At 49.9% G+C, this 13,357-nt stretch overlaps 1 protein-coding gene across 1 annotated transcript in view; it reads right to left on the bottom strand.

Annotated features, from left to right (window-relative positions):
- Positions 1-7,538: 7,538 nt before the first annotated feature.
- Positions 7,539-13,357, bottom strand: part of Arhgef10 (Rho guanine nucleotide exchange factor 10) — a 91,460-nt gene continuing 85,641 nt past the window's right edge. Inside the window, 3 exon segments of the mRNA XM_052751763.1 lie at positions 7,539-9,035; positions 9,037-9,238; positions 11,162-11,284. Of these exon segments, the coding sequence (XP_052607723.1) occupies positions 8,726-9,035; positions 9,037-9,238; positions 11,162-11,284 (635 nt within the window). The 3' untranslated portion in view covers positions 7,539-8,725.

Below are 13,357 nucleotides of genomic sequence, written 5' to 3'. Positions count from 1 at the left end.
TTTTTATAACTGTGAATGCTGAGAGTACTATTTCATGTAAATATGTAGCACAGAATGGCAGAAGTTATGTGTAGGGCCATTTCATAAGTTATTGGAATTTTGTCCTAATCCTAAAACAAAATTCATTGAACAATTTTTTTTTTATAAAACTCAAGCAACTAATAACGGCAATTTTTAAAATGAAATATTCAAACAAAATACACTAATTTTGATACATGCTGAGGAATGACAGAAAATATTGAAAGTCTTTATTTTCTGTAATTAAACACTTTCTGTAAGAGTGGAAGATTTGTACATACAGTAAAAACACTGCACTTCCTAACATTAGCATCAAATTTGAGCCAGGATGTTTCAGGCAGCATCCACTGGCACCACTGGGCATGGCAGCATGTACAGTGAAAAGTTGTATTTGCCATGTGCTCAGTGGTTGCAGTGAGGTGTCATGATCCATGGGTGAGTGCCGCAAGAAACACCCTGAATGCAATACATGTTTGGTTCCAGATACCATTTTGGCTTTTGGGCATCCTTCTGTTGTCTAATTTTTTGTGACCTCACATTCAGTTCTGTGACCCCGTCTGGGGTCTAAGAAGCTGGGGTTTGCAGTCCTACAGTCGACCAGAAAGTTGAAATGGTTCCTTATTACAGTGAAGGAAATTCATTGTTCATGAGATGGAATGGACTTGCCCCGGTCACACATTTTATACAAATACAGCAGTGCTCTCCTCCTATCCAGCCCAAAGCCTTGCTCTTTTGTAACGAAACGCCACCTTTCCAAATGAACAAGAGGTCCTTGCTACAGAATACAAAGTGAGAAGGCTGCTGGCACCAATGAGAACACACGGAAGTCCTCTCCATCTTGACCATATTTTGTTATAAGTTAAATATTTGTTAGTTTGGTGTAGTTGGCATTTTCTTTGGGCCTCCAACCAGCTCTCAAATACAGACACAGAGACTTACTAATTATGACTGCTCAGCCTTAGTTTAGGCTTGTCTAACTAGCTCTTTTAACTTAATTTAACCTGTTTCTATTCATCTACATTTTGTCTCAGGACTTTTACCTTTCTTTCATTCTGTGTGTCCTACTTTTCTGCTTCCTCTGTATCTGGCTGGCTTAGCTTCTCCCTGTTGTCTCCTTTTCTTCCTTCTCCGAGCCTAAATTCCCCTCCTACTTACTCTCTCTGCCCAGAAGTTCCACCTGTACCTCTTCCCTTGATATTGGACTCAGCTTTTTATTAGTCTAATCAGGTGCCTTAGGCAGGCAAGGTAAAACAGCAACACATCTTTACAGAATTAAACAAATGCAACACATCTTTACATAGTTAAACAAATATTCCAAAATAGTTTGGTTGTGGTGTTTTGACAGGATCAAATGATGTGCCCCAGACAGGCCTTGAACTCATGGTAATCCTCCTGCCTCAGACTCTCAAATGCTACGGATTTCAGGTCTGAGTCACCATACCCAGTAGAGGGTAAATGTGCCCATGAGCTATACCTCTTATTGAAGTGGCTTGACTCGCCTCAAATGGCTGGAGCCTTGTGCATGTGGTCGGTGGACAGGCAGCTCCAGATGGACTCACTGAAAGTGGGGAGAGCTTCATGCTGCAGAAGGCGCAGCCACAGGAGCCAGAATGCACAGGCCTTGGTCCTGCGCCAGCCCTGGCAGCCAATGGACATGTTGTCACAAAAATCTGTTCTCTTTTGGTGAATGCAGTGCAGCTTGGAACACGAGCAATGGCTTTGGTGCCATATACAGTTTAGCATAACAAGAATCCAAAGAAAAATAAGACATCCATCTCACTCTTGATCCTAAATCACTACAAAAGTTAATTTTCTGGTCATCTTTAACTAATATAGCCGGAAGTAGCAAATTCTCAAAAGTGCAAATCAAATAATTCCCTTGGATAGTGTGCCCTGGAAACCTCAAAGGTTACTAAGGGTTGAATTGTGTACGATAATAAAAAAAAAAAATGGTGGTATCTTATCCCCATCCCCACCGCAAAATGTAACTATATTGAGAAATAGGGCCTTCACAGAGGTTACTCTCAGGATAGAGAGGTCACTGGGGCAGGTCCCAGACCAGCATGACCAACGACCCAAAGGCAGAAGAGAGAGACAGATACCACATAGCGAAGTCACGAAGACAGGAAAGGAGAGAGGCTCAGAGACAAAGCAACCGGCTATGCCGTGGTAGGTGTCCACACCACAGGACACTGAAAGCTGACAGGCACAGAAGGAACCCCTGAGTGCCCACAGAGAGGGCGGAGCCTGCCGAAACCTTGGCCACAGGCTTGTGCCCCAAGAGCTGTGGTTTATAGGCCTCAGCTTTGGTATTTTGTGGCTACAACCCCATGGCATAGAGAGAAATTTCTATATAAATAGAAGTGAGATGTTTTTGTTTTTGTTTTTGTTTTTCAATCAGCCTGGACATGGACCAGATGACCTTAAGGTCTCCACCTTTCCAATCCATTATGGACTCTTTTGCAGTTTACAGTGAATGTAACATTTAATGAAGAACATCTGAGAACTGGGGTGCAGCTCCATGGAAGAGCGTATGTCAAGCATGGGCAGGGCCCTGGGTTCCACTCACAACACTTCAAAGAAACAAGTGTACAAAAGTAAAAGACAAGAACAGACTCGATGCAAATGAAGAAATGAATGAACAAAAATGAAGGGCAAAAACAGAGACTAGATGAACAGCAGTCACCACGGGACTGAGCGGGCAAGAGGCCCAGCCAGCAGCAAGCTGCTTTCAGCACCTAAGACTTGGGCCTTGCCCCTTCGTGTGGTGGGGTGACCTACATCATGCTGTGCGTAGCCTTGCCAGGACGGGTCCTCTGAGATGACCCTGCCATGTTTCCCCATGCCTTCCCAAAGACTTCAGCTGGTAGGAGTGGATGGAAACTGGAATTCCTCTCTCACTCTGTCTTACCCCCAAACTCACTTCATCAAAAGCAGGTGTAATACTTCTGAGAAGTTAGCCAGCCAGGGCAGGGTGGGCATGGGGGTCTAAAACCAGGACTAGACTATTTCCATAAACGTTGGCGGAAACCTGACCACTTGGCAAACATTACCCGTGTGGTTCGGCACCGACAGGCTGGCCTCCTTCCCTGCTGCTGCTGTCTGGGATGAAAGGGTGATGGTTTGCAGGCTCAAAATGGCACTTTCTAAACACTGGCCACTCTTGAACATTCTGATCTCTCAGGTGGCATAAGCCACTTCAAGTTATGCCAGTGTGCTTATGCTGGTACCACGCCAAAGCTTTTGCTCCTCCCCCCATTCCCCACCCCCCCCCACCCCCCACCCCCCCCCCACCCCCGCTCCCGCTTCTGCTCCCAGCATCCTGGGAAGTGGGTCAGCCTGGGCAGGCCTGGCCAGCTGCCTTGCTGTGCAGGGGGGGAGCATGCCCTCCCCCCACTCCCTTCCCTGCAGCCTCTCTCCCTGCACCCAGAAGCTGTTTGTTCTCCAGTGGGAGGAGCAGGAAATGAGAAAAGCCACAGACACTGGCTAGAAGGACCTGACAGGCAGCCCCCCACGACCCCGACGCATGGGGCCCTTTTCCTCCTGTCCCTGGGTGGGAGAGAGTCAGAGCACCTCTTCTCATCTAGCTCCTGCCTGAATGAGCCACCAGCCTGCACCTGCTGGTCCCTGGAGAATGCCCACGTCAGTAGCCCTCCACATGCCCCAGCCCGCACCACAACTCCCTGCTGGGCCCAGAGATACAAGGAGGCTGTATGATGATGGTGGCCTCGGCCTCTGCACTGCTGCGCTGGGTAGTCAATGAACCCTGCCTCATCCCCAGCCAGACGAACACTTCTCCCCCTTTTAGGTTGCTCTGCCTCCCCTTCACCCCGCCTCCCCTGCCTTCCTCCATCAGGGCTCCCAAGTTGTGTTTCTGGAAAATCAAGTGAAAGAGTTTCAGAATGCAGATATGGTCTTTATGCCTCATGGGGTAGATGTGGGCAAGCTCCCCTTCACCAGCTCTGACAGCAGGATGAAGGCAGATACCTCCTCCAGGGGAAATTGTTGTCACCTTCCAGCTGGGAGCGTAGGGCCTACAGCACTAAAGGAAGCAGTTGTTTCTCCATGCGATGTTGAGAACACGCTTTCCTCCTGCTTCCCTTCTTGAATGCACGCCAGATATCTGTACTCTCCTTGGCCTGTCACTGCTGAAAAGAGCTGGCTCTAAATGTCTCCAGGGTCCCTGGGCCTCCCCAGTGTTTCGCCTGTGTACGAGAGCCTTGTTCAAGATGGCCAGGCTGGAGCCAAGCCGGCATGGGCAGTTCCTTCACACACCTGGCATCTATAGGCATCACTCACTAGCATTCTGCTCTCCGTTTCTTGATGGATTATGGGATTCTAGGATCCTGTCCTTCTTGGGTTCTTACAGGCCATGGCAGGGCTCCACCGTGCAGGCTTGGATGCTCCATTTGAACCGGGCCCCCAGAGTTGCCAGGTTTTGCAGAGGGCAATCAGGATTAAAATGACAAGTTTCCAGGCAGCAGTCCACAGTCTCCTGACCACGACCACAGGTGTTAAATGCACCTGGACGGTGAGGTGCTGCTGACTGTGTGGGTGGGCTTGCTGGGCTTTGTGCCCTGTCCACACACCAAAAGAGCAGCAGGAGCAGCATGCCAGGCTCAGTGCTGACCCTGTCTACTCCTGTCCCATTGATGACCGGCTCAGGCTCCTGACAACCTTGTCTGACAGTAGCCACATGGCTGAGCCAGCCTGGGTCTACCAGAGTGGGGGGAGTACATTCCAAACTCCCTGAGCCTTAGACCTCCACCTGCAACAACTTGTCTTTTACATGGTATTACATCAGAACCACAATGAGCCCTTCAGGAGCATAGACATTCACAGGGAAGTAGAGTTCTATTGGCATCTAAGAAACACACACACACACACACACACACACGACCCATATTGACAGAAGCTCTCAGATGCCAAGGCTTTCCAACTCTGCTTGCCAAGAAAGGGTTAATTCTTTCCTAAAGTCCTAGGGAGCACTGGCCCCAAGCCCAGGGTGACCAGCAGCTGCCTCTGTTATTTCCACTCCAACAGACATTGCCCAACCAGTCCCTCACGGAGAGCAGCAATTTATATTAGAGAAGAGCAAGTATGTGTGCATGTATGGGTGCAAATGCAGACCTGTGTGCAGGTCTGTGTGTAAATACATATTTACACAGGGATGGAGACCTGTGTGTGCAACTGTGTGTATGCACATAGGTACAGACCTGTGTGTGTAAATGTGTGCATATGCAGTGTGTGTGTGTGTGTGTGTGTGTGTGTGTGTGTGTGTGAATGTGTGTGCTTATAAGGGTAGAGAAGGGCTAGAGTAGAGAAGCAGTCACTGCAAGGATAGGAACTATCAGAGCCCTGGATCCGAGCTCATGTTCTTCTTTAGTGGAACTTTCTCTAATCCCATGTGAATACTCTGCTTTGGGAAGCAGGGCCTGCAGCCCAGTAGGGCCAACGGCTGTAGAGGTGAAAAGCTCCAAGTTGAAGATGTGGAGGGCAGGCACCATGCAGGCCTTCATCCCCAGTCCCTAGGGCATATACCCAAGGTGGAGCTGGCAAGCCTTACATCAGCTACAGAGGATGCATGGAGCTAGGTGGGGGCATGTCCAGACTTTGGCAGATAGGGCCACTGTCAGGGCTCCTCCTGGACTATGGCTCTAGTGGGCCACCTGCTTTGGGGAGCCAATAAATCCTGTTGGCACCGGCCCTGACCACTGTCTTCCACAAGGTTAGATAACATGGCCTGAGGCAATGCTGGCTGCAGAGCACTTTGAGTGACAGTCCTCGGCTGAAGGGTGGAAGCGAACCCACACCCGTTCTTCTAATGACAACAATGCATTCCAGGCTCCAGCAGCAATGGCTACACAGAAATTGGCTCATCTCCCTGAAACAATGGCAAAGCACTCAACCCTGCCTAATGAGGCCACCATCGGTGCCAGGATCTGTCAAGGTGGGCCTGAGGACTGTACACATCTCAGTGCCACCGCTGTGTGCTCAACATCACAGCTCAGGTCCTCTCTGGCCAGAAGCCAGCAAAGAGGTCAGTCATTCTGTCCCCTGGTGGGTGGGGCTGCCAGGCTGGTGCCAGCACAGACCCAGGACAGCTTGCCCATGCTTCCAAGGAGCTGACTGTTGAGTGCATTTGCAGCACTCTGGGGGAGAAGATGCCTCTCTCTGCCTCCAGGGGTTCCTTGTGCTGATCTGGGAACACAAAGTCCTATTACCCCCAGCCCACTTCACCAGGGCCTTGCTGAGCACTGGCTGGTTATGGGGCCTGCCTGTGTGCTGAGGTCCACCTGATGATGCAGTGGGCAACATCCTGACTACCTGGGCTTTGTTGTTTTTCTGAGACAGGGTTTCCTCTGTGTAGCTCTGGCTGTCCTGACCAGGCTGGCCTCGAACTCAGAGATCCACCTGCCTGGCATGACTACCTGTTCTTACATCACACCCTGACTCCTTGGTTCTGCTTCATGTTACTCTGATGAGCTATCCCTTTACCTCTCCCACATCTCAGCTCCAGGCAACAGCTGAATGCAGGGGGTAGGCAGTTGTTAGACTGCATTTGCATCTCCTGAAACTTTGTAAAAAAAAAAAAAACAAAACAAAACAAAAAAAAAAAAACCTTCCCATTTTTATGAAATCTTTGTATCTGGAGGGTTCCTGGGAGCTGGGACACAGGATGGGGATCTCATGATGGTGCTAGGGGCTCTTGTAATTGGAAGCATTGTGTTTCATATTTCTTCTCTTTCCCAGGAAAACAGTGAGAAGCTGACTTTGAGGGCTGTGGTTGGATGTTGCTCTCTGAGGAGCTGAGCCAACATAGCACCTGAAACATATCTCTCAAGACTGGGGGTTTAAACTGAGGCTGCAGGTCCTAGAGAAAAGTGCCAGCATGAAGGGGTCCACATTTCATTTCTTGGCCTGGGAGAACTTGAGGTGACTCTGACACCTAACAGGCTTACGAGCTGGCTCCTCGCTGCTCATTAAGTGTGTTGGCCTTAGCATGGTGCTTTGTTCAGTGGCCGCTGACACACCCGTGTCTCTCAAATCCAGGACTCACCAGACACAGGCCACAGCAGGGCTTGCCATCCTTGGAGCTCCCATCTCTGCCCTGTTGGATGCTCACCACCCAGCCTGCTTCTCCCAGGTAATGAGCTGTGGCGAAGCTTGCTTTGGGTACGTCTTGTATCGACAGTGTGGAGACGTTTGCGGCTCCTGCCTTCCAGGACCATGGACTTGCTCTGTGCATCTCTTCGGTCGGTCCTCTGGGAGTTCGCCCTGGCCTTGCAAAGTATCAGTAAGACGGGCAAGTTGTATCAACTCGTGATGTCACACACCATGAGAACTGGCAAGTGCAGGGGTCCTTGGAGGGTCCCTGTGAGCTGTCACATACACAGAGTCTCTGCAGCTGGCTACTATTAACGCCCAAACAGAGAGAAGAGGACTGCTCCCTCCCCTCCTGGATATAATCATCCTTTTGGATTTTATGGGGGTTGGAGAAGAAAGGAAACTTGTAATACTGTATTCTAAAATAAAAAGTCTTTTATTTATTTTTTTTAATCAAATAAGATAGCAGCTAACAGTTTAAGAAAGCTTGGGTATACGTGCAATGTAGGAAATATTTGGCTAAGTTAAAAGTTAGCGCTTTTAGTCATTTGTAAAGTGCTGAGAGGTGTGTTTCTGATGAATATCTGAATTAGGCTTTAAAAAAATAGTTTCAGCCATTCAGTAAGTGAAACACTGGTGTACAAACACAGGTAGAACGAACAGTCTATAGGTTACTCGTGTCCCTTGACATATGCAGCTGCCTCTCAAGTGCCCCATATTGACCCTGTATGTTCTGTGTGTGTGTGTGTGGGGGGGGACACTGGCATGGCAGGCCGTGGAGGCAGCGGCTGACTGATCAGCACCATGGGCGACTCGGCACGAGTGCCCAAATGCGGAGGCTCTCGGACAGCCAAGTGCACAGAAGACCTGAGACTCTTCCAGCACCATCCCTGCATGACTGGACCTGCACGTGTCCCAGGTAGATATTAATATCATTTAGCATGAGAAGCAAAGGATGGCTTGGCATGGAAGCTGGAGTCCCAGTGTTGATAGGTATCGAACATTTTGGCTTAAAGCAAAGATTATGTGCAAAACACTACAGATAGTATATTGACTAAAACGTTAACGGTTAATTTTTAATAGAAAATGCAATATAAAAACACTATTTGTTAAAGGGTACAGTACACATATCAGTCTACTTTGGAAAGCCTCAGTCGCTCCCAAACAAAACAAGAGGACTGGACTGGAATGTATTACCTGGCTTTTTAAATTGTTACAATTTTTATTCTGAGACTTAAAAAACATATAGAATATAAATAACAGCGGTGAGTCTAAGTCAAGTAGAATGATTTTTAAGAATGGTTAATGACCTCCTATGCTACTGGACGCTGCATTTCCCCGTCGTCTCTCTGAGATGTGACTCGGGGGATTGACGGGGCGGACGGCAGCACTATCCTGGAACTCCGCTCAGCGACTCAAAAGCCGGAACGCTCCTCTGCCTCCCTAGCACATCTGGACTCAGCTGTGCGGTGGGAGAAGGCAGGAGAGCTGTGCTTCCAGTTGGTCCCAGTGGTACGGATGCAGCCTTCGCCACTCGGCCTGCACCCGGCTGGGGGTTTGTCCCTGGTTGCCACCCTCATGCCAGGCAGCAGCCTCTGACCTACATGCTCAGCAGTGGGATCTGCCACACCATCACTGAAGATACCGGGTCCTCCTGAGAAGGCTGCCTAGCCTTCCGATGCACTCGCCGGTGGCCTTGGCCTCCACATACCACCAGCGCCGAACTGGCTTTGGCTCTCCTTGAGCGCTGTGCCCTGCCCCTTGGGGAGGCGCTGGGGTCCTTTAGGAGGTCACACAGGCTGCTGTCCACGGATCTGTGCTCGAGGGAGCTGGAGCCATGGGACAGGCTCAGAGACCCAGAGGACGAAGACAGGTCACTCTTCTGCCCTGTCAATCCCGAAGAGTCTCCACCAAACAGCTGTGTTGGCGTCCGTCTGGCCCAAGCAAGAAGTGCCCTCCTCATTGCCGAGCAAATCCTTGGGGTCTTCATCCTGAGGCTCGGGGCCGGAGGGTGGGCTGTCTCTGGCTCTGTCCTTGTTTTTCTGAAATGCTGTGGCCATGACAATGAACTTAACAGGCCCATTATGTGCATGGTAGGAGACCATGCCTCGCCCTGAGAGGACAATCCAACAAAGGTCTTTAATAACACACGGACTGCATAGGGTAGCAAAGTGCAGGGTCTAACCCTGCACCCCGACCCAGGCAACAGCTTGGCAAACAGCACTAACACACAGGACAGTTAAAGCGGAAACACCCTAGGTCATATCCCTGTGGACTCTCAGTCATCCGCTGCCTTAAAATGGATGGCTTGTGGTAAGAAAGCTTAGTGCTCTTGGAGAGGACAGGGGTGCAGTTCCCAGGACCCACACTGAGCAGCTCACAACTGCCTGTAACTACAGGGAATTGATGCTTTCATCTGGACTCTTTGGGCACTGCACTCCCACGGCATACATACATACATACACAACACACACACACACACACACACACCCCTGAAGTAATATAATAGTAACCTTGTAGCGTTGGGCCATGAAACACTTCCTAATTTGCTCTATGCAAATGCACCTGAAGGGCTCGGTGTTAGGAACACAATGCCTACACTACCTGAAGTTCCTGGCAATTTCCACTGCCAAAAGCTCCTGGAGCTTGAGAAAAACAATCCTGTAGTTGTTTACTAAAATCCAGGGCTTTCTAGGTGGTGGGACTCATTTCATCTTAGCTGTCAGGGGTAACTCCTGACATCCCACTGACAGGATGCTGCCCGCCTACGTCATTGACCTTAGCCATGTATTTGGATGCTTCACAGGCACTAATGACAGATACCCAGAACCTGGAGCACGGCAGGAAGTGGCAGAAACAGAGGAGAAAACAAAGGCACCAGGAAGACAGACACTGGGAGACGACTGCAGACAGCACAAAATGAGGAGAATATTGTGAGGAGCAACTCTGGTGAACGAAACGGAGGGAAGGGTGTGGAGGTGGAAGAGGTGAGTTTAGAAGGGGGGCTGGCTGGGGACTCGGACCTATAAACCATGTCCCAGTTCCTCCACCAGGCAGCCACCATGCTAGCCCGTTAGCATTTAAACAGAAAACACTTGGAAATTACAACTTGAGGTATGTGCTTGCATATCGCTCCTAACAAAAACGGAAATTTAAAAATGAGTGAATGGAGCCGGAGCAGGAGCTGGGTGTAAGTGTGAATGCCTATCATGTGTGAGGCCCTGGATTGACTCCTTGGCACTGAAAAGGAACGAGAAGGGGAGGGAAAGAGGGGAGGGAGGGAGGAGCGCAGGGAGTGAGTGAGTGAATGAACTGGGATTCCTTAACCCTACCGGCTAGGAAACACCACAACTTACTAGCCTGTCCACACCACATGTCCACATGGACCCGCCCTCGTTAACTTGCGCTGACTTCCTTCAAGTCCTCTGCTCTACTGCTGTTTCCCGACAGACAGGCGGTCTAACTAACCAGCATCCATACAGGATCCTTGCTTTACCTCCAGGGTCACACTCTGGGGATCTGCAGTAGCTCTCAGTCACGTTCAGTGATGGAACAGGCAACTCTTCCTAAGCATCTCCCTACCTCTCATTTCAACATTCAGGTGGCCTCTTCCCATCATGCTTTGTCCCTGGCTGGGGCTTGCCCGAGTAGCATCCTGAGGTGGAAACCCCAAGACCATGATGTTGAGCTGCTTCCCAGACTGGCTGCCCACTATGAACTGCAGCCAGAAGCAAAACCCAGAGGAGAGGGTGCATACCCAGCTTCCTCTACGCCCAGTAAGAAGGGGTCCACTTCAAATGTGCAAAACCCTGTGTTCTGATGGGATCTAACGGGTAATAGAGGCACATGAAATGAGTTTTCAGGGTCGATTCTCCTGGATCTACTAACACGGGAGTGAGTAAAACAAAGGATGAAGAGAACGTGAAAACAGAGCACATCGGTATCTGCAAAGTATCTACAGCGCACTAAGGGCCACAGGACAGCAACATGCCGGGCCACTTTCAAGAGAGGTGGGCATGTGGCTGTGCCCACTTACCTGTCACTTTGGGGATACCTTGAAGACGAGGGACAGGCAAGGCCACGACAACACCCAGGCTGGTACCAACCATGAGCAAGCCGTGACAGACGAGCAGGCTGGTTACAGACAGACGCTGGTGGCCTGGATAAGAAAGAGAAGGTAGCAGTGGTGGGTGGGTAGCAGGGGGCGGGGAGTGCAGCCTGGAAATGCCCAGACATCAAGGCCGGTCTCCCAAGACACCACAAAGCTGTAAGTAAGGATGCTCACACCTGTGCCCTGAGCCTTCCTCTTCAGGAGAGAAAGACAAGGTCCTGGGGTTGTCCCATCAATGTACCTCAACTGAACGGCAGCAAGCACAGGGCAGGTCTCCAGGCTGTCCTCAGACCAGCCTCGCCGGAGGTGCACCAACACCAGAGCTACTTAAATCGTCTGTATCTATATAGTTACATAGTGTCTGTGCTCTCTCTGTCTCTCTCTGTCTCTCTCTCTCTCACACACACACACACACACACACACACTGGCAGCACACTGTAGATAAGGGGCCAGCGCCTTCGAGGCTTCCAGAGTACCCCACAGGCGTGGTGCTAGTGACGGTAAGGAATGGGCGGTGAGAGCACTATGGGGGCAGAGAAACCTGCAGGGTGCCGGGGCTGTTCTGCTGAGCCTGCCCTGTAGCCAGGGAACTGACCAGGCCAGGAGGAGGGCTGCAGAGGAGTGAGCGGCATTGCCACAGGGATCTTCTTGCAGGCTCCAGAGAGGCAGGGGGCTGCAAGGGACTCTGCTTCCACGGAAAGTGGACACCGGGTTGAAAGGAGTCCCAAAGCCAACCAGCACAGAGGCACCGAGTTTACTCATGTGGCACCCTCTAACTCTTTGTTTTCTGTAGAACAAAGGTTATTTTTGCTACATCTGCCTCTGGCAAGCAGATACTAGGGCCAAAGTGGACTGTGTGTCTTCAGAGGTCACTTTTATGAAATGCTTAAGACTTCAAAACAGGTATTCTAAAAATAAAAGGCATTTTTAACCTCTTAGCATTGATCTGTTTCATGTCTTTAAAAAAGCTCTAACAGTATTTAATCCCTGAGATTCCAAATCTGTCTATGTGGAATGCTGTGGACCTCAGAGACGCATTGCAGTTCACCCCGCGTGGCCACGTCCTCAAGCGGGTGCTTTCAAAGGCTGCTGAGGAGTCTGCACGTCGACACCCACCGTCACTCACGGCCGTTATTGCTGACTGGTGTGTTAACCACGCCAGGGCAGGCTGGTGGGTCATCCCGGACATACAGGGGCCACTTCCTCCACCTGTCCTCCCATGGGTCCCCCCACAGGGGGACAGGAAAACAGATGGGAGAATGGAAAGTTCCCGTGAGTCTGAGGAACTTCCTTTTAAAACATGGGAAGGAATTAATCCCACAACTCCAAGAATCCCTCCCTCCCTCCCACCCCAAGGCCCCAGCTCTGCTCAGAGCAGCTGCCTGAGGAGCAGGCATGTACCCCAGCTGCCAGTCAGCTGCTGTGTGCAGGTAAAGCTCCACAGACAACATGGCTGTGAGCGTTCCCATCTGACGTCCCAAACTGGTTCACACTGGGAAACTGACTTCCCTTTATTTTTTCTACAAATAAGAATTTCTGAATTCATAATTTTTAGAGTGCTGATCTGAGCTGGGCTTTTTAAAGAAGCCTGTGAAATACTTTTACTGTAAGTAATGTCACTTCAAAGACAATTAACGGGCTAAGAGGGTAAATTGTGTGTAATGCCATTTCACTCAGTGGCTCCAAAAAATAGTTTACCATCAAAGCATGAAGGATGAAAGAGTCACTAGATATTTTCATTCACCCAGAAATACATCTTGTATCTTTCACTCTCTGATTAAATCTCCTACGTGTAAACAGTGGGTATTTTTTTCAGAGAAATTTCACTTTTACACCTACATTATCTTAAGAATATATAGTAAGAATCTGGGAAGTGTTCCATTGGCTTTTCAAAGAAATCCCTTCTGTCAGAAGTGTGTTTCTCCAAGGAGAATACACAGAACAGCATGTCAGATTCAGATAACAGCTTCCTGGAGAGGACAGAAGCCCTGCAGGGATGCTGAGATACAGGGGCTTAGGTGTGCAGCAGCAGAGGGGCACACAGGTGTCCCCTGAGCCCAAAACGCTGACCTGAAGTCACGATGGTCAGACGGAAACTACCAAAAGAAGTGGCCTTCCTTA

The sequence above is a fragment of the Peromyscus californicus genome, unplaced genomic scaffold (assembly GCF_007827085.1).
Source record: "Peromyscus californicus insignis strain IS unplaced genomic scaffold, ASM782708v3 Scaffold_23__1_contigs__length_62951481, whole genome shotgun sequence".
NCBI lineage: Eukaryota > Metazoa > Chordata > Mammalia > Rodentia > Cricetidae > Peromyscus > Peromyscus californicus.
The sequence above is the reverse complement of the archived record's forward strand: the minus strand, read 5'-3'. Positions and strand labels throughout refer to the sequence as shown.